The sequence below is a fragment of the Vigna unguiculata genome, chromosome 3 (genome assembly GCF_004118075.2).
Source record: "Vigna unguiculata cultivar IT97K-499-35 chromosome 3, ASM411807v1, whole genome shotgun sequence".
NCBI classification, from domain to species: Eukaryota; Viridiplantae; Streptophyta; class Magnoliopsida; order Fabales; family Fabaceae; genus Vigna; species Vigna unguiculata.
Window position 1 is genome coordinate 52631712 of NC_040281.1, and position 22488 is coordinate 52654199.

The following is a 22488-nucleotide window of genomic DNA, read 5'->3' on the forward strand; positions in this document are numbered from 1 at the left end:
TAAGGGAGTGGGATGTTGATGGTTATATATTGGGTTCTATATTCATGGTTTTAGTTGTCGAAAGTCAAAGATACTTTACTTTGAGTTAGTGTTTAACTTTTCTTATATTTTTGTAAGTAAAGTGTTGTGAAACATAGTTAAATTCTTGATGTGGATAGTGTGGTGTACTTAAAGTCAAAGGGTTGAGAACATTTTATACGTATTATCAAAATTTGCACATAGTGATTCTTTCCTAGTTGTCAACAATCATGATTTTTTCTCCAAATTTGCTTATGTTATTAGATGATTATTATGGGTAAAATGCAATCTTTTTCCAACACTTGTTTGAAAATCAGTGAAAATTCGATTTTTGAAAATCAAATTATAAACTAGTGTTTTTATTTTTTTTAAAAGAGAAGGAACAAAGGTAAAAAAAAATTATACGTAAAAACTACAATAAATTAATTTAGTAGTGGTTGTAATTCTTTGAGATAATAATATTGAAAAATGTATAGTTATTTGGTTAAATAAATTAATTTTATTATTATTGTGTTGTTAAAGTTTATAAATTAACAATTGATGATTTATAGTGTTATTTAGAATTAGCAAAATTACATCTGACGTATTTATAGTTTAAAAATAAAGAAATAAATAATTAAGTGAAAATTTGTTGTTAAAGAAAAAAATTATTCAATTAAAATTATTGGCTTATATAAACATCGTTTTATTCCGCTCGGTTTAGAATTCGGATTTCTAAAAATCGAATTTTAACTTATTTTCAGATAAGGACATGACAAAACAAATATAAGAATTCGGTTTTTCGAAAATTAAATTCTTATATGAATAAAAAACTGTTATGCAGATAACTATAAAGAACAATATGTTATTTGGATATTTTTTTTCCTGACCAGTGTTATGTCAGAACAAAAAATCCATCTTCTCAATTATTCAATTACATTTATCTTGTGTACTATATAAATATTAATTACATTTAATTTAATTAAGTGTACACAGCTAAGCATAGCGTATGCAAAACGCAGAAAGCTTGAGTACATTTCTCCCGCTTGAAGGTCGTTTGAAAATCCGTTACCGCCAATTGGCCGGGTAAAAGGATCCGATTATATTTGTATTTGAACCGTTGTCTAGGGGCTCCACCGCCAAAATACAATTGGGCTTATCGGGTCAAATAACCCGATCACTTCCCCATTTTTACCATCTTCCGACCGTTATCCACAAAGAACAACACGTGGCGATTCCTCAATTCTGTTACCATCCCCAACCTCACTCTCCTTACACCAACTACTTCCTCCTCCATTTTCCTTTCACTCTGCCACCGCTCTTGTCGACATGAACACGCCACTACGTAACTGTTTTCTCAACTAAATTCGCTAAAACGACCGCGTCGCAGAAAATGACCCTTTCCCTTTCGCCTCCTTTCTCTGTGTCCAACCCTTCACCTTTCTCCCCCACGCTCCTCAACCCAACCACCACCCTCCGCCAACTCTTCTTCGCAACCTCCCCCAAACGCTTTTTCCAGTTCCAATCACGCGCCACCAAGTTTAAGGAGCTCATTCCCATAAATCCCTCCTTGACGGTGGAGAAGGGAAAGTACAGCTACGATGTGGAAACCCTAATCAACCGCCTCACCGCGCTGCCGCCTCGTGGGAGCATCGCGCGGTGCCTTGACCCCTTCAAAAACAAGCTCTCCCTCAATGACTTCGCCCTCGTGTTCAAGGAGTTCGCGCAGCGCGGAGATTGGCAGCGCTCGCTGCGTCTCTTCAAGTACATGCAGCGCCAGTTGTGGTGCAAGCCCAACGAGCACATATACACCATCATGATAACGCTCTTGGGCCGCGAAAGCTTGCTAGACAAGTGTCGCGAGGTGTTCGACGAAATGCCAAGCAATGGCGTCGCTCGCACCGTCTACGCTTATACCGCCATCATCAACGCCTATGGCCGTAACGGCCAGTTCCAGGCCTCGCTTGAACTCCTCGATACAATGAAGCAGGAGAGGGTTTCGCCGAGTATTTTAACTTACAACACTGTGATTAATGCCTGTGCTAGGGGTGGGCTGGATTGGGAGGGGTTGTTAGGATTGTTTGCTGAAATGAGACATGAAGGGATTCAACCTGATGTTATCACTTATAATACTTTGCTTTGTGCTTGTGCTAATAGAGGGTTGGGTGATGAGGCTGAAATGGTGTTTAGGACCATGAATGAAAGTGGAATAGTTCCTGATATTAATACTTATAGTTATCTTGTTCAGACGTTTGGGAAGTTGAATAGGTTAGAGAAGGTTTCGGATCTTCTTAGGGAGATGGAATCTGGGGGTAATTTGCCGGATATTACTTCTTATAATGTGTTATTAGAGGCTTATGCTGAATTAGGATCTATCAAAGAGGCGATGGGCGTGTTTAGGCAGATGCAGGCTGCAGGGTGTGTGGCGAATGCGGCCACGTATAGTATATTATTGAATTTGTATGGGAAGCATGGGAGGTATGATGATGTCCGTGAACTTTTTCTTGAGATGAAAGTAAGTAACACGGATCCTGATGTTGGTACCTATAACATTCTCATACAGGTCTTTGGGGAGGGAGGGTACTTCAAGGAGGTGGTCACTTTGTTTCATGACATGGTGGAGGAAAATATTGAGCCCAACATGGAGACTTACGAGGGCTTGATATTTGCTTGTGGGAAGGGTGGGCTTTATGAAGATGCCAAGAAAATTTTACTGCATATGAATGAGAAAGGAATAGTGCCGACTTCCAAGGCTTACACTGGGGTGATTGAAGCATTTGGGCAGGCTGCACTGTATGAAGAGTCTCTTGTTGCATTTAACACTATGAAAGAAGTTGGAAGCAACCCAACCCTTGAGACCTATAATTCGTTTGTTCATGCATATGCAAGGGGGGATTGTACAAAGAAGCGGAAGCAATTTTATCCAGGATGAATGAATCAGGTTTAAAACGGGATGTGCATTCATTCAACGGCCTGATTGAAGCTTTTAGGCAAGCTGGTCAGTATGAAGAGGCTGTAAAAGCTCACGTTGAAATGGAAAAAGCAAATTGTGAACCTAATGAGCTGACACTTGAAGCTGTGTTGAGTGTATACTGCACTGCTGGGCTTGTTGACGAGAGTGAGGAGCAGTTCCAAGAAATCAAAGCTTCAGGACTACTGCCTAGTGTCATGAGCTACTGCATGATGCTAGCTCTTTATGCAAAGAATGACAGGTCAGCTCTTTTTTTATAATATTGCAGTGTTTTTTTCTATTATTTTAGCTGTGCTACTTTCTGATCTGAGGTTGAAGTTGCAATGATTTGGTGGTTACAAATAACAATCGATGATCTCAAGCATGTTACACTGATAGGATTGTGTAAATAATTGAATTCAATATTTTGGACAAAATAACATTTAAGTTATGATGACTCCAATTCCAGTAAATTGTTATTTGTTTGTGGAATTGGACTAAAAACCAACAAATTACAGAGCAAGGGTTTTTGGCTCATTATCAGATCATTAAGGCGTGACTCCTCTGTCTCTTTTTTTGAATATAGGAATATTAAATAAGCCCATGAGACCAATACCAAATGCAACTAACACGGAATCACACAGTTGGATAGTATTAACCTTCACTAAATTATGAATAAGTCTTGAGGTTCTGTTCCATACAATTTTCTAACATGATTAATTTATTTTCCCACAATCTTTTTAGATTTTTGGCTACAGTTTGCATCTCTTCTGATAGAAACTTCCATACTTGACCAGCATTATAAGAGGAAAGTTTCCATAGTAAAGATTATTCCAGGACATTCGAGAGGCTCGGACTCTCCCATAGTAATCTGAATTTTCTCTATCAAATCATATGATAAAATCTCCCTCTCGACACCTTTACTTATTTGTAAACAACTTTCCTTACTTCTCTAATTAACCTGTCCCCCAATCCAACTAGCTAACCAATTATTCCACTTATTAACTATGGGGATTACTTGTGAATACTCTGCTCACCCCCGCCTAAAGTCGCTATCAGCCATCGGAAGCTTGATGACCATGCCAACCCCAATTCTGTAGTCCTAACATAACTTTGATCATCAAACACAAATACGCAATTGTGTTCATTCAATCATTGTGGTTCCAAAATACTAAAAATGAGTCTATTTCTCCAGGGTCTCCAGGGTCAAACACTAATTTGTAAGTGTGCCGGTTCTCTCCAGGTACTCTGGCTTCTGCTAACCTAGTGTTAATGTTTCTGAAACTTTGCTGTCATCCCCTCTCTTTTGGTGGGTTAGAATTGTTTGATAAGAAAAATTAGCCTTTACCAATTTCTCTTTGCCTCCATCTCTAAGACCCATTTCCTGTCTCTTCTCAGTGGGCCTGTTCCATCAGTTAGGGGGGAGAATTTGCTTTAGCATTCTTGGACTGATCCATTAGGTAAACAAATTGAATAGCCCTTTCTTCTCACCTGCAATGTTTCCAATTTGAAGATTCAGACCTTGGCCTCCCTTTCCTTTGGCAGTTAGCCTGATCTACATTTGTGTTGTGTCCAGTAGTCCCACGTCACCTCTACACCTTGACTTTTGCCAAGGCTTCTTGCAGTTCTGGAATTCAGGAACAATACTGATTTTCATTCATGCCTCTAACTCCAACATATAATATGCCACCATCTGAGCACCAAGGTATGATGGTTCTGGTGGGCGCAAGCTTAATCAAGAAGTTCCATAATTTAGCCATTGTTGATGATCCACCTCTGTCCGGGCTCCAGGAAGAGCCCAAATATTGTGGCTATTCTATCAATGATGATTGATTAATAATTAAACCCCTAACCCTTTTAAATTAAATCTCCTTGACCCCATTTGAGTGAATAACTCTTTTAATAACTGTATCTACTGGTTCATTAGTTATCCACATTTTTCAGTCAAGTTATAACCGGTGGTTGGACAGTTATAAGTGTCACGGCTAGACAATTCTAACTGTCTTTGTCAGATTGTTATAAATCAATAAAATATATTGCTTGTCATCTCTATATTTTATGCCTTTTTGGTAGGGAATTTTCACGCATTGTTCTGTCAATCGGGTGTTATTTGTATCAATTTATTTTGCTTCATATAGATGATGTGACTTCCCAATAGGCAATTTTGAAATTACATTGTGGCAGCTGGTCCCCTTAAAATGATGATCCGGGAGAACTTCACGGAAAAATATGGTTTTGAATTCAACCTTTCAAGTGATACATGTTATACCACTGTGTTTGCATTACTGAACTCGTCTTAGGGTATCTTTAGTAAAAAACTCAATTAGGCACTTATTTACTAGACTTCACACCTTCAGGGTAAAGAGTATTGAAATGAATAAAAGGAACTTATGGGAGTTTTAAGCACTTTTTATAAGCTTAACCAAAAGCCTACAAAGTGATTATGCGTAAGATAAGCTTGGTAAAACTACTTTCAAGCATACCCTTTGTGAGTAATGTTGTCCTAGTAATGTGAGTAAGTTCGCAAGAATTTGTTTTGGCAATTTAAAATATAAAATTGCCTAAGAGCCTTACACAGTGGCACCAAATTACTTTTGAGGACAACTTGATCATGGGATGAATCCTAGCCGAGCCATTTTACCCACATCAGGCTATAATTTCCGTCTCCATCCTAGGTCACAGGCTACCCTAGTAAGTAACCAAAACAAATAAATAGGGAAGTAAAATTAAATATGGATGTCAATCATATTTCCAAGTCCAACTAAACATAAATGATATGATGGAACTCTGAAAAACTTCCAGGACATTTTTGTGTTGATTAGATAGTCTTCTTTCTCACTTTATGTTAAATGGGAGAAATTCTTTTTTATTTATTTGATTTTGCAGTTTTCTATCTCTTCTTGTATCAAGTAAACTCCAAACTCTAAAGCTTTGATTTGACTTTTATCACCTATTAATTGCATTTTACTTCTAATTATATTTTAGCTTACCTTTTTAATTTTTTGGACTCAGATTAAATGATGCCTATAATTTAATTGATGAGATGATCAAAATAAGGGTGTCGGATATTCATCAAGTAATTGGACAGATGATCAAGGGAGATTTTGACGATGAGTCTAATTGGCAGATTGTGGAATACGTCTTTGACAAGCTCAGTTCCGAAGGGTGTGGGTTGGGGGTGAGGTTCTACAATGCACTGTTAGAAGCTCTTTGGTGGATGTTCCAGCGAGAAAGGGCCGCTAGAGTGCTCAATGAAGCATCAAAGCGAGGGCTGTTCCCTGAACTTTTTCGTAGAAGTAAACTTGTATGGTCTGTGGACGTACACAGGTATAGTGGCAATAATTTCTTCTTTTTAAACGTTTGTTATTTAATAAATGAAAACATACAAAACCCCCCAGTGTTGAGGCATTTGCCCTCAGCTTTCAATTCAAGTGATTCTGCAATTAGCAATTTTAGTTTCTGAGGTCTCCATTGCTAATTTATGTTCACGTATAATTGTTAACTTTTGGAGATTTCAGTACTTAATTATGATTTTTCTAAATCACCAACGGACAAATTGTTAGTTTATGGAATTTAAGCGTGAGAACTATAATGCAGTTGAAACGATAACAGGATAGGTAAATGTAACCATTGAAGCCTTTCTCAATTTTCCAGGGACAGAGAGTAACTGAAATTGAAAGTTAAGAACTCCATTTTTTTAGCCTCCAAAATTGAGGTTTTATGCATTTTTATATTCAACGGATTGTGTAAAATCTAAGACTTCATTTTCTTGCAGAATGTCAGAAGGTGCTGCATTAACAGCACTATCAGTTTGGCTGAACAATATGCAGGAAATGTTCTTGAATAGCGAGGATCTTCCTGTGATTGCAACTGTTGTTGTTGTGTAAGTTGCTCGTCTCTAATAACTTATTATCTACACCGCACACGAGTTAAGCTTTTTTTTATCAGAAAAAAAGGTTCTATATCCGGTACCTGGAGTTTAGATTAACGGTTAGCTCTTCTAACGTTGATATATATTTTTTTTTCCATTTTTTCAGTCGGGGTGAGATGGAGAAAACCACAGATGCCCAAGATTTCCCTGTAGCAAAGGCTGCCATGTCATTCTTACAGGATAATGTCCCATCATCATCGTTTACTTTCCCTGAATGGAACAAAGGTCGCATTGTTTGTCAGCAGTCACAACTAAGACAAATTCTGACTGGCACTGAATCATCTTCTAGTAAGAAAAAAATGGATAAATTAATATCTTTGAGTAATACCCCATTGACTACTGCTGGTGCTGTAGCATCCAAACCTGATGGTAAAGCTAACGATGTTGATTCTAGAACCGATAGTACGAGAACCGAGCTTCTAACCAGTGCAGTTTAGATTAGAGAATACAGATTTTCCATTCATCACATTCCCATGCCCTGTTTAGGTCGATTTGAAATTAAGATAGATTGGGGCACGTATTTGTTTCAGTTGCACTATATATGCCCAAGTGGTCGGCTTTCAGGTCCCCAAAATTTTGGTATATATATATATCTCCAGGTATTCATCTCAGTACTTGTCTTTCTCCACCATGTTCTTTTACAGAATGCAAAAATTAAAGGCCATCCATCCGCAGGTTGGGTTCACATTTTTTACTCTGCTTTGGTCTGTACTGACAACCTGGGAGTCAAAGATGGAGTGGCCGCTGACCCTTTTTTTTCAGTTAAAAATAAAAATTATTTTAGAAGATTGATTTTTTTTTCTTCAATATGTTATGTCATCTTAAGAATATAAATATTGTGAATTAATTTTTTGCTATTAGTTATAAAGTAAGAATTTGATGTAGAAAAATAATTACTTTTAAATTTATTTGATGAGATATTAGTTAGTTAATTATACGTTATAAAAATGCTTACACGATTAAATACATTTTTATTATGTATATAAAATAAAAGTTAAGAAAATTATAAAGCTTTTGCATAGTGTATTTATTCTGCTGTTGACCTATTTTGTCATCTTAGCAAATAAACACCTATAAATTTTTAGATGATTTTGTTAAATATAGAAAAATCTATTATATCTGATCAGTTATAGCTTAGTTCACTGTATCTGATTTCTCGATTCTGCTTAGGAGCAGGAAAAAAAAGTTTTCTTTTGGATAATTTTATTTGCTCCTAAATTCGTATGTGACAAACGATGTCTGATTTATTTGACAGTCATGTCAATGTACATTTTGATATTAAGAAAGCATATAATATTTTACAATTTTTGTTCGTAGTTGTAAATAGTTTTCACGATTTCAATATTAGGATGGGGGAAATCACACCAGTGATAACATTGATTTGAAACTAGACCACCAAAAAACTCATTCGGTCACCAACAATCAACAACTCTTGAGCCTGAAATTTTTGTGACGCTACTTTCGGCCAGCATGATCAACGAAGGTAATTATTCTCATGACTTTGTGTGTCACATCCAACACATAACTATATGCTTTAGACTCACAACAGGCGCATTTTAAATGCATTTCAACAACCAGAGTCTGCCCGATGACTCTGTATAATTATTTAAGTTACAATTAAAAATTATAACTACAAAGTATTTATTTTAATAAATAAAATAAAAAATTACTCAAATAATTAAAATTGTACATAATTAAATCTTTTCTTCTTAGTCAAAAATCGGTTTTAAATAAAATTTTCAAACCTTGCCATAATCTTGCAGATAAAACTATGGAGTTTACATTTCCCGTTTCTCTCTCTTACGTATGTTTCATTCATGTTTACCCCGGCAGAAAGATCTGACATGAGAATGAAATTGAGTACTTAAGAAAATATATTTTTTGATCTGGTATGAGATTTAGGGTTGTATGAAAGAAGATGTTTGAGTTCAGTGAATGAGAAAACCCTGAGAATAAGTGACACGTAGAATTGTGGCACAATACAATGTGTTGTGTTAAAGTAGGATCGGAGTGGATGGCCCACAGTAGACTTTTAACTTGGTCCGTCGCTTAATTTCTAAGTACATCATTTTCTTTTAAAAACCAAATCTTTCACAATATAGCCTTTCAGTATTTATTTAGCTACATATATTGTTGTAATCTCTTACATGATGTGTGATGAGAGCCATGTGAAATTTCCTCCATTCATTTTAAATTTGGATTCCTTGTGCTGATAGAGACCTTTACACTTCCTTTAATTAGGACTAAAATAAGGATAAAAAAGATAAGATGATTACCCCAAAAATATATTATTTGCATACACAAAAACAAGTAGGGAATAAATAGAGTTTTTTTTTTTTTTAATAAATCTTCAAGATTCTTTAAGTACTTAACTGAACTACCCATTTTGCTTTTAACCTTTTTTTTTTTCGAGGGAAAATAACATTGAGGTTTGTTTGATTTGTAAAATCAGAATTGAAAACATTTTATTTTTTAAGACTTTTTTTAAGTAGTTTCTCGCCAAAATCAAATCATAGCTTATTCTTAAAGTAAAATGTTTTTTTTTTATATTAGTCACTAAGAAAAAATCAATCTATATCTTTAATAAACTACCTAAAGCACAACTCATTTTTATATATTATTAAAATCACTTTATTTATATACTCTCAGAAAAAAAAAACAACTGAAATGTATTTTTTTAATCTAATAAAAAGCATCTACATTTTCCTTTTTTTTAGTTTTTACCCAACCAAAAGTAGCATTAGTTGTTTAGACAATAAATGAAATTGTAGAGTAAATCTACGGTGATGATCGTGCAGGAGGGTTTATACACAATTGTTTGAACAGTGAGGATCTGAGATTGTAGCTGTCATTGACCTGCTTTATATCTTTTCTTCAGCAACTTTAGTTCAAACTCAAAAGGGAAACAAAGTGATTAAGGCTACTTGACACCCATCTTAGTACATTTTCTCTTTATCTTTTTCTTTTAAGTATAATTATTAGTTCTTTAATTCTTTTAATTTTTTAGTTTAATTTAATTTAATTTTTTATTATTAATTGGTTCAATTTAGTATTTTCATGTAAAAAAGAAAGATTATAAAGTAATAATATATTTTTACTTAAAAAGTATCAGATGAACGTAACTACTTTTTCGGTGTCAAAATATCATTTTCACTGTTTTATTATCGTAATTATTATAATATCACAAATTTTTGTGTGACAATGTCAATAATAATTAATTAAATTAAGAATTTACATAGAACAGATAGGTTTTTTGAAATAAAAAAAACAGTAAATTTGATAGGAAATTTTGGTTTGATGCTAAATTTTTTTATTTGACATTTCTCTATATTTAATGTTATTTTTATAAAATTAAGATGATTTTTTCAAAATCATTCTTCTTTCATTTTTTTTTCTTTTCATCTTCCTCATGTCCTTAGTTTTCAGTAGCTAAATAGTCGTCTTTGTTGAATTAGTGAGAGAATACATATGTAAAGGCACTTTGATCAACTTGGCACAGTAATAAATATGTTTTAATTAGTTTAGGATTTAGTCATTTCATAATATAATTATTGATTTAAACATATACTAACATATAACATATAATTGTAACATTAATTAAATTTTTGGATTTTCTTTCTATATATAGCACTATTATAAATCAATATCAATACTATTATATAAATATTATATAAAAGAAATTTATTCTTTGGTTCAGTTCTCTAGTTTTATCTTTAACTCGATCATTTTTTAATTAAAATAATTAATTTATTAAATTTATTGTTCAAGGAATTATTTTTTTTATTTGAATTTTTTTTCTTTAAAATTATATATTTTTTAAATAAAAAATTATTTACAAATTAAGTAAACATTGTTTTTTGTAATTATGGTTTTATTATTTTATATTACTATAAAATAAAAAGTGAACTCACGTTATACTGGTGTTAGTGATATGAATGGATATTAATTAACTAATACTTTTAAAGAACTAATATTTTTAAATTAAATTTAGATTTGATACTTACTATTTATATAGAGTAATTATAATTCTTTTTTCACACACATTTTAAAATTGTATAGACGAATTTTTCTTTTTAACACATTACATATAAATAAAAGATTAAAAAAAACTATATTTTTTTAAAATAATACTGATTTGTGTCTCTATTCTCAAAAAAGAAAAATGTCAAAAGTGTATATTTAACATAGGATTGAAACTAGTCTATTATTCCTATTAAGATTCACACATAGGATTGAAACTAGTCTATTATTCCTATTAAGATTCACACCAGATTATCATATAACTCTGTTTATGAGCAAAATCTTTGATTATCAGATAACTCTATTCTTGAGCACAGATTTTTGGGTCAATATTATTACAATTTGAAATATTTGTAGATCAATATTTTTACACACAAAAATCTTTTTTAGTTTATATTTAAAATTTCATTTAACCGTTGTCTTGTTAATTCATATTTGGCAAACAAAGCTTTATTAAAAAAGGAGATATAAAAAGTATAAACTAAATGCGTTAAAATCCTCTTAATTTTTTTTTTAACATAACTTTACCAAAATTCTATTTTTCTAAACATTCAACAAAAATTAATTAAATAGAGACAAAAATACATTTATTTAAATTAAAAGAAAACTTTTAGAAAAGAAAATTACTAAAAAATGGAGTGTTAACAAATTCTTCCTAACAAAGAAAATGGAGGAAATTAAAGTTAGTGAATTGTTCACTATTCTTAAAAAAAAATAAATGAGGAATAAGAAAAATTGTAACACAAATGTAAGTTTATACTTGATCAAACTACAGAATTAGAGTTTTCAAAATATATATGTACAAAGGATTCTAAATACTAAAAGAAAGTTGCATCTTCTTTCTCTTTGAGTGATCTAACTACATCTTCACCTACTCACTAATCATGTGATCATTGTAGATAAGAACACAAGACAAAACAAAAATACATAGAGAAAAATAGTAAGTTAATAAACAAAAGGTTTAACCATTTAAAGAATACAATTATTTAATAATACATAGCCAAACATAACAATCATGAACGAACACTATCCTATTCTATACAAATACTCATACATGGCTCAATTATCTAGATACATGCATTGGTATCGAATTCTAGCAAATTATGTATTTATAGTGGCCTATATTACTCTACAGAGTCATTGTCAATAAGTTTCACTCTACCACACATAAGGTTAGTCTATAAACGTCTTTGGTCAAAGTAAAGTTTGTAGACTAGGACCTCATGTTCCTCTCATCATATACCCCATCCTTCTCTACTTGAGAATTGAATGATTATTAGAGTGTCAAGATAACTTTCAATTGAATCCATATATTAATGCATACACTTACAACTAATCGTCCTTGAATTAGTATCAACCATTCTCAATTTAATCTCATATACCAATTATTTCATAAGTAGTAATTCACATTAGCCATAAGACATCAAAATTGAGCATATAATAATGACTAGACTCTGATACATTCGCTCAGCGTAACCATCCACTCGCTAGGCCAAAAGTGCACAAATACCAACTCATCCAACGATCAAATTGCTCGCTTAGCGAGTGAATCATTGGAACTCACAGAGGTAAATTCCTCCAAAATTCGTTCTACAAAGGCGTTCTCAACCAGCGACTATAAAGTCAGTAACCTCTCTGACTTTGGATTCGCTCAGCGAGTAGATACTCAATCAGTAACTCCCAAGTCAGTAAGCTCTTGACTTTGTATTCGCTCAGCGAGCAGATACTTGACCAGCGACTCCCAAATCAGTAAGTCCTTAGGTTGAATTTCCTTAGCGAGTGTATTCTTGCTCAGTGACTACCAAGTTAGAAACTCCCCTGACTTTACATTCGCTCAACGAGCACCAACTTGACCAACAAGTATGTATAATTTTGCAGAATCTAATTTTGCATAATTATGTTTTTCCAGACCGGTCTGAGCAATCCTATAGTCGTCCCAAATACCCAATAATACCACAAACATTATATTATAAATATTATCATTTTATTAAAATAATATTTTTAATTGTTTTTATTTATTTATCATTATTAGAATGTGAAAAATAAAAAACATAAAAAAGTAATGGAAAAGATGACAACAAATCAAAACTGACGAAAAGGGTCTGTCTGTCTACTCAAGGGTCTCGTACAAGTTTGTATAAAGTTACGGAAGTGTAGTGTATATATATAATTGGTTTCTAAATTGATAATTAAAATAGTTTCAATTATGAATTGATTTTTAAATTTGTCACTAACTAGTTACCAGGTTTTGGCTACCATAATAATTGGTCTCTAATTAGAAAATTTGGATTCACACATTAACAATCAATGGACAATCATTAATTTATAACATATCTTTTGTATTTTAAAATTATAAAAAGTGTAAATCCAAATTATTTATATACTAAAACTAACACCCATTACTCATGTAATGTTGTTATGTATTATGTTTTTTTTTTTTTTAATATAAAGGCATCATCTACCTTTTCCACTGGTGTATATTACCTTCTTACAACATTTTTTGCGTTACAGTAATAATACATGGTATTATTGGGTGGTTTCTTTTACAGTGTATATTACCGCAAACAACTATGGTGGTTTCTTTTTATTTCTTTTATTTTTCAATGAAACCACCATAGTTGATTCCTCTATCTTCCATGATATCTTCTCCCTCATCCCATGCTATAACAAACTCAGCCTAAAAGAGAAAAGAAAAAAGAAAAAAAAAAAAGTGAAATAAAGAAGTTGCAAATTGAAATGTTTATTCTATGTGCGAGCATAGACCAGTTTCGCTGGTTTCGCTCATTTTCTTTGTATCTAAGAAACCTTCTACATTCATCCTATCATGTCTATAACATAACGCATTTCATTATATACTCAAATATGTAAATTTATATACAAATAAAGTCAATAAATTTCATAAAAGAGCTTATGAATACTTATAAAATAACATATTTTAAAATTTTGAATTAAAAGGGGTAATTATATTTTAATTTTGAATTGAATATTATTTTTTTTCAAACAAATGTATTTGTTATTCCATTTTTATATAAATAAAGAGAACAATCTTACAGAAAAATAGGACTACAAAAATTTAAATGCTCTAGTAAGCTAAAATTTATATATATCCATGAATTTGTTAAAAAAAATCTCGGATTAACTAAAAAATTACATATAAAAATATTTGTTTTTTCACCTTATAACTATTTCTAGAATAAACTAACAAAAGCTAATTTTTCAAAATTATTTTAAAAATAAAATACATAAAAAAAAACTAGTGTCGCACTCAATCTTGACAATTGATTCGTTATAGTATTTCTTATTTGTTTGACATGCTTCATATGCAAGTTGATCTTAATATAAAGTTAAAATTGAAAGTGCATTAGTCAGTATGTCCTTAATATAAATTAAAACAATTTTTTAATAAATTTTGTTTGATTGCAAACACATCCTCTCTTTTTTTTTTCTCAAAATTCTTCCACTGATCTTTACTAAAATGTATTATTGTCTTATTTCCAACATCTATATATCCTTAGTGCATGTTTTCAATAAATTTTCGGTTCAATCTACCACTCACTCGTGAGTGTTTAATGTTTTAAATGATAAAAAATAATGAGTTAAATATATTTTTTTTCTTCAATTTTTAGATAAAATTTAAATTAGTCTCTTTTATAAATTTTAGTGTAATTTAGTTTTTTAACTTTAAAATTACATAAATTATTAATCTTTTTAAGTAAATTTTTGTTAAATATTTAAATTTTATTAACGTTTTAAATGTATTTCTTATTTAATATTAAACAAGAAATATATGAAACGTCATAAATAATTTAAATATTATCTTAAAACATATTTAAAATATAAAATATTTAAAAAAATTATGTTAAAATGATCAAATTTTAAATTCATATAAATTTAAAGTTTAAGAACTAAATTAAATTAAAATTTTAAAAAAAATATTCTAATTTTCACTAAAAATTAAAAATTAAAAAATATATTTAACTAAAAAATAATCGGTTATGAAATAATAGCATATGATTAATTGATGGAACAAAATGACAGATCTACGGTCATTTAACATTATGATCAATTACATATTAATTATATACACATTTTAAAACATGTGATATGATCCAGTCCTGATCACCTTTAGTAAAGTATGTTTAATTATGTAAAATTGCATCAAAAATCAGTTTCAAGAAGTAGGGCAAACCACATAGATATGCTTATTTCCCCTATAACTTAATATAAAGGCAAAATTTAAAATTAAATAATAAATTGTACTTTTGAATGTTTTCCTTTCTTTAATAAAGAAATCAACTCCAGTATAACTATAAAACTGTAATATTCTTACTATAATGTTTTCTAATAAAAAACAATTTACATTAAAAGAACTAGGAACTTTTTTCTCATACAACAATTATTTGAACCATAAATATAATGTAAGTAAAAATATAAATTATATCTCTATGTGTATTTAAATAATACCATCACACCTTATAAAAAATAATTTAGTAAAAAATTATAAAATATGTATGCATCATTATCATAACTTTCATTAAGATAATAAATTTTAAATTTTAATTACAGGAGTTTATTAAAACAATTATCATCATATAAAATAATATAAATATGATAAAATTATATTTTATAATGAAAACAGAAGTGAGTAATTGAATCTAGATACAAACAAACTCAATAATCTATTATTGACTATGACTATATTCTTAAAACATCCATAATTTAAAATATATATATATATATATATATATATATATATATATATATATATATATATTTATATTACAGATGGACATGACAGTCTCTTGTCCTCAGTGGTAAGTACGTATATCACTTCAAATTCAAAAATTTTATATACATATGTTATCACGTAGTTTAAAAGTTACACTATACTAAGCTTTGTGTTTGCATCAAATATACTAATTTAGACAATTTATTCCTTTTTTAGTACTTTTTAAGTGCACCTTCAAATTATATTGAATTTAATACTTTATGCCAAAAACTTCACAGATAAGTTAAATGAACAGACATGCATTTGTATTTTTATTATAATATTATAAAAGTGATACAAAATTCATTTATAATAATTGTGTTAAATTAAAATTTCCTGCTTAAAAATATTATTTTAGAGGAGTATAGAAGAAAAAAGACAAGGAAAGATGTGGACTCGATATAAATAGAGCATGTGTTCTAGATTTTTCTGAGGGAAAGAGAAGTTAAAAGAAAATTAGAAGAATGTTTTTTATTTTGAATAAAGTTGTGATGTTACTGAAAATACACATAGAGTCAAGAATTGTGGGTGGGAAGGGAAGAGAAGGAAAAAGAAAAAAGAAAAAAAAGGACAAAATGTGATCGAAAGAGATAATGGAACCCCACAAAGCCTTATCCCTCTCTTATCCTCCATTCCTCCTTGCACCCCACCACCATATCATAATAATATCTTTTATTATATACACCTGCGTCCACACATAACAAAAAATCTTCCATAAATTAATTAATATTCAGAATTATATATCTTTGAAAAACGTTATAATAATTGATATAATGCATTTGCCATCACTACCCAACTCTTGAGGTGGGTATCAGGTGGGTTTAGTTTAATATCCACTTAATATATAGTGTTAATTAAAATAATAGGTAAGTTGCGGAGAATAGTGTAAGGTTGACCATTGATCTGATGGATGAAGATTTGTGATTTAGTTTTGTTGAATAGATGCATGTGGCTTCTATTAAATATTGTACAAGATATAAAGATATATAAAGCCCATGTGTCCCACTTCCATCACTGCATATTACAAAATGCTTCTGCTGTGAATTTGTCACCTACTTCCACACTCTATTTTGGATAATATCTCTTCTTCTTTACTCTTTAGATTCTATTCACATTTTCATCTCCTCCTTTGTCAAATATACATGCTTTATAATTTTTAAATTTAAATGTGAAATTTGAACTATTTTTCTTTTCAAATTTTAATATATTTTAATTTTAAAATTTAAAAAATGAATAAATTTAATTTACTTAATCCAACTATATCAATTATTTTATATGTTAAACAATATTTTAAACTAACATCTAATTTAAAATGTGTTTGTTGAAAGTCTTACATCGACTAGAGATAAGACTAATTCACAATATATAAATGGAATGCAGACTTCACTTTATAAGTTGATTTTGTGGGGTTGAGTTAGACTTAAAACTCACTCCTAACATGATATCAATTAGAGTCTATCCTAACAATTTTTTTTGGACATCTTGTTTCATCCGATTTCGGAATGCTAACAAACAATCAAATAAAAATAACATATTTTATTTACTTTTAAAATCTAAACTATGTCAAAATTCAAAATAGAAATTACAAATATATTCTATCATAGTTATATCATATTATACTTTATGGTAACGTGCAGCCTTTTTAATTCATCATCCTTAAAATACAAAGTTCCTGATCCTAGGTTATAGCATAACTTGTGGATCTTTGTAACAACATTTTTTTTTTCTTGTTCATGTTACTACGACTTTTACTATCTTAAAATCCAATTAGTTTGCGACATGTGTGGTTGGGAATCGAACACACAATTTACATTGTCGACTCTTTTCATAGAATCGATGCTATTAACAGGCCGGGATTGGCTGTAAAGTGTACTCTAATCTTTGATTTCTATAACATTAAAAATTTCATTATCAACATTGTACACTAAATACTAATAAACAATCTTTTATTATGTTATATTATATATTTTTTAATATCACACCTGTGATTAAAATCAATGTATTACCATGTAAGATAAATGAACACAGTAAACCAACCCAAGGGTTACTTTATTTTCTATATCTTTCTTGTATTTCATCAAACATATATTTGTACAAGATGCTTATCTTACGTTTCAATTTTATACCCCATAGTTCTTCCCAACAATCTTTATATATTCTTTCAGTCGTTGTCATATATGATAAATTTATTAACTTTAGAAGAATTGATGAAAAGATTAGTTTTTCACTTTTTTATGATAATAAATCATAAAAATTAATTATAAAATTATAAAAATATAAAACTATAAAACTATAAAATTATATTTAATAAAAGATTTAATAATATAATATGACAAAATAATAACGTCAATTATATAAAACAACGTTATTAAATTAAAAAAAATAATTAACAGTAAAAATTCGATTAAAATTTTTAAATCGGTTGAGTACTACAATTCACGTTGAAATTATAAAAAATGCGTACATAAAAGGAAAAAATAATTATAAAAATAATTTTTTTATTAATTTCTATAATGTTATAATTACATAATATTAGCTATCATCTTAATCAATAAAATTTGATTGTATTTATAAGGATAAAAGCAGTAAAAGAAGAACATACACATAAACAAATTGATAAAAAAAAATCACATTATTAATTGTGTAACTTGTATAAATTATGAATTATTTGTTTGTATAAATGAATCAATAAAACTAGTTAGATTTAAACTGAAAAAAATATGTACGTATATAAAATTGATAAAGAAAAGTTCTTCTAATAAGTTTTTTTTTTTATATTTGTAGTAATGAGTTAATGTGTTTTTTTTATTTAATATGATTCTTATATTTTTTATATAGATTTGATAATCAATGTTAACGTTCTTTCACTAGTTCGTTATGGGATTGAAGAATAAACTCATATAAAAAAAAATAATTGTACTATCATATATGTCAACTCAGCATCTTCTAAGCACACTAATGCTAACAAAAAAAAAGACCACACTAACTTTTTTTGAAAAATATAAGAACATTGAGTCAAAATACTATTAAACTTATTTTTTTAATACCTTACGAGACCCAAGTGATAATGAATTAACCTTTTGAGAATCAAAATGACTGTGAATCTGATTTTATTTGCATGGTTGTCGTAATATTAAAAATTAATTTCCTGTATAGTTATTCTGTAACTTTAACTTTTTGGGTAATAATATATTACCAGTTGACATGTTACTAAATAGAAAAATAGAAATGAATTTAATGAGTGAAGCTAACATGTTGAGGTGCAATGTTGTTGTAAAATAATTCATAATTTTACCTTAAATGTACAAAAGTTACTTTCCAATGCGTGGATAAATAATAGCCTAAAATTTAATTCAGAATTATTAAAGAAAAAAAATAAAAATATAAAAAAATAACTTATCTATGTGTCTATAAATGTTTCAATTAAGTTTTTAAAAATAAATATTTAATTTAATTTTTAAAAAAATATGCTCCACATGGTTGCCACCTCATTGCCGTCTGAAACTCTGTTGTATTAAACACCACGCACTCACCTTCTCACCTTCGATCCCAACTTCTCTCTCCTTCATATCCTTCCTCTCCTCTCTTCCTTTTAGCGACTCACAGACTCCCGTTGTACGGACCCGATTCTATCTGACTCACACTAACCATAATCACCTTCCGATCCGATCATGTCTCGGGCCTGTGCCGCTACAGACTCCGTCGCCTCCGGCGAGATCATGCTGTTCGGGGTTCGAGTCGTCGTCGATTCCATGAGGAAGAGCGTCAGTATGAACAACCTCTCACAGTACGAGCATCCACATGATTCTAACAACAGCAGCAACAGTAACAATAACAAAAAGGATGTTCTCGCAGCTGCTGATTATGCCTCAGCCGATGACGCTGTTCCTCATAACACCGGCCGTCAGCGCGAGCGCGAGCGGAAGCGAGGTTCGATCTGTTTATTTGATCGATTGTGTCATTTTTTCAATTTTAATATAATTTCTCTAGTTTGTTTGATCGCATAACCGGTGATTCGGATGGATTAATTGAGATTGTGTTGATGAGTAGGAGTTCCGTGGACGGAGGAAGAACACAAACTGTTTTTGGTTGGATTGCAGAAGGTAGGGAAAGGTGATTGGAGAGGAATCTCCAAAAACTACGTGAAAACGCGAACTCCGACGCAGGTTGCGAGCCATGCTCAGAAGTACTTCCTCCGAAGAAGCAACCTGAATCGCCGTCGCCGTAGATCTAGCCTATTTGACATCACCACCGACACTGTAATAATTTCGTCACCGCATTTCTTAAAATAATTGCTTCAAATTAATTTCTTAATCAGTCTCCCTACATAAAAAAATACTGAGATGCTTTTGGTGTTATTCATGTTCAATTAGTTATACTCCTAATCAACAGAGCATTATGATCTTACAAAATGACATATTTCTCAGGTATTTCTTAAAGTTCTAGGCAATAGTGTGTGTTGAATATTATTACTCCTTCCATTTTAGGGATTTGAGAGAGAAGCAAAGAAGCTGCCGCGATCTTGTGTATCTTGTTATGAAATTCCTTTGGTTGTGGAAATGAATGTTTGCATGAGTGGTTATAAAAATGGATTTAGGGATTTTGTCTCCTGTGTAATAGTTGATCTGACTGGAGCTAAAACCTTTTCAAACCTGGATTGGAATTTGGAGTGACAAAATATTCATGATTTTATCAATTTTTGTGCCAGGTCTCTGCAATTCCAATGGAGGAAGAACAGGTCCAGAATCAAGACACCCTGTCTCATTCGCAACCTGTGTGCCCAGCAGTTCCTGAAACTAACAAAAGTGGATTTCCTATGATGCCAGTTTATCAATTTGGGGTTGGTTCTGGGGTGATTGCAGTCCAAGGTGGAAAACCATTAGAAGAGCTCACACTAGGACAAGGAAACATAGAACACAATGTGCCGATCAATCTGGTCCATTCAATTCCTGTTGTCGCAGATCCTAAAGCCTCCACAGTGTCTGATATCATCACCCCAAGTTCTAGCTCTGCTGTTGACCCACCCACACTGTCCTTGGGGCTATCCTTCTCTTCTGACCAAAGGCAAACATCATCAAGACATTCTGGTTTACATGCCATGCCATGTTTCAGCAATGGAGATAGCATCATTAGTGTTGCTTAAGGAAGACGACTGTGATTGTGTCAAGGTCCTTGTCTAGAGTATCTTGGATTCACAGGTTAATCTGATATGTTCATCTCTGGTCTCCTGTCCTTTTGGTAGGTGAAAAAGTGAGAGATGTTGAAGGAAAGGGCGATGGATTTGAGAAGGCAAGTTTTAAGTGACTGAATTTGATCCTTCTGTTCCTTGTACAGACCCGGGAAAGGTCCTGTCCTGTTTCTTCTTCTTGTTTGCTTATGTTAATTAATGTATGACTTTAGATTCTGGTTTATTTGGTCATTTATGTTTGTAGTTGAAGTAACTGGAAATAACAAAATCCTCTCTGTTCTTTACTGATAATGCATTAATAGTTAGATATGGACCGCACAGACGAGTGGTTTATGGCTCTTTTGGGATAATATTATCAAGTTGGGTCTGAACTTTGAAGGTTGGTAGCGTGTGTCATTCCTGTTAGGTGTTATAGCAGTTTGGGCACGTTTTTCTTATCACCAATTTGCGTACTTACGCCTACTTCCGTTATGCCTCATCCTTTTTGTCCAAACTACTCACTTCTCTATTTAGAAAATAATAATGCTGTATTCAAATTTAATTATAAATTATAAAAAGTTAGAAGTAAAGTTTTTTATAAATAAAAGATTTTCATAATTTTTTTATCTAAGCTTTTGTCAATATTTTATTTTAAATAAAATAAAATACTAAGTATCGTTTTATTAACATAGGAAAAATAGGTTCCATTTCATTAACAATATGAAGGAAGTTGGTGTTTTTTATATTGTTTTAAGAATTTGATAAAGATAAATTTCTAGTTTAAAACTATAAAGATAGTGATTTAACTTAAGTATAATTTTTCCTTTTTATAAATTAAATTAAAAAAAACCAGCCACTAAGTATTTTTGTGTTTATTTGTTTTGTCCGAAAACTGCATATCCTCCTTCGCAACCCCACCAATCCCCCTACCATATGAAAGAAGTTGGTGTTTTTTTATTTTTTTAAGAATTTGATAAAGATAACTTTCTATTTTAAAACGATGAAGATAGTGATATTTAACTTAAGTATAATTTTTCCTTTTTATAAATAAAATAAAAAAATACCAGCCACTAAGTATCTTTGTATTTATTTGTTTTGTCCGAAAACCGCATATCCTCCTTCGCAACCCCACCAATCCCCCCCACCCACACCGCTATATATCTCAATATAATTGCTAAGGCGAATTTAAGTTTTTTTTTTTTTTTTAAAGAAGATTGTGTAAATTTAATATACATATTTGCAATTATTAAAGTTAAAAAATTCAAATGACTTGATTTTATCTTTTAAACAATTTTTCGAATACTTGACCCTATTTTAGTAGATATAATTTTAGCTTCTGACTAGCGGCCAAGTTTATATTTTAATATTAGTTTAAATATACATTTGATCCTTATTTTGTTGTATTTGTTCAATTTGGTTCTTGTAGCTGATTAAGTGTATCTGTAATGTTTTTTATGATTTTCATAAGAAAAAATAATATTGGTTGTGAAATATTGGTACATCAAAATTAACAGTTCTATTTTTTCTTTTTTTTTGTGTTCGATTAAGTACTTATTTTTGTCAAATTTGGATCAATTTGATCCTTTTTACTACGGTGTTTAAATAGTTAATGCTTTTTGAACATTACATACCATATGTTAGCGTTTTCTTAACTT

At 30.7% G+C, this 22488-nt stretch overlaps 1 protein-coding gene and 1 pseudogene across 2 annotated transcripts; both read left to right on the forward strand.

The window, feature by feature from the left end:
- Window positions 1-1208: 1208 nt before the first annotated feature.
- On the forward strand, window positions 1209-7750 carry LOC114178311 (annotated as a pseudogene). The gene is made up of 4 exons (XR_003603313.1): window positions 1209-3209; window positions 5960-6274; window positions 6723-6830; window positions 6985-7750. The product of XR_003603313.1 is annotated as a pentatricopeptide repeat-containing protein At1g74850, chloroplastic-like (transcript).
- Window positions 7751-19194: 11444 nt separating this feature from the next.
- Window positions 19195-21170, forward strand: LOC114178256 (transcription factor MYB1R1-like). The gene is made up of 3 exons (XM_028064064.1): window positions 19195-19596; window positions 19717-19925; window positions 20375-21170. The coding sequence occupies exons 1-3, from the start codon at window positions 19338-19340 to the stop codon at window positions 20807-20809; spliced, it is 903 nt and encodes a 300-aa protein (XP_027919865.1). The 5' UTR covers window positions 19195-19337; the 3' UTR covers window positions 20810-21170.
- The last annotated feature ends 1318 nt before the right edge of the window (window positions 21171-22488 follow it).

Excerpts from the sequence above, each read along its gene's own strand:
- LOC114178256 (XM_028064064.1), top strand. The coding sequence starts at position 19,338 with ATGTCTCGGGCCTGTGCCGCTACAGACTCCGTCGCCTCCGGCGAGATC. Across the intron at positions 19,597-19,716 it reads CGAGCGCGAGCGGAAGCGAG|GAGTTCCGTGGACGGAGGAA; the intron begins GTTCGATCTGTT and ends GTTGATGAGTAG. Across the intron at positions 19,926-20,374 it reads TTGACATCACCACCGACACT|GTCTCTGCAATTCCAATGGA; the intron begins GTAATAATTTCG and ends TTTTTGTGCCAG.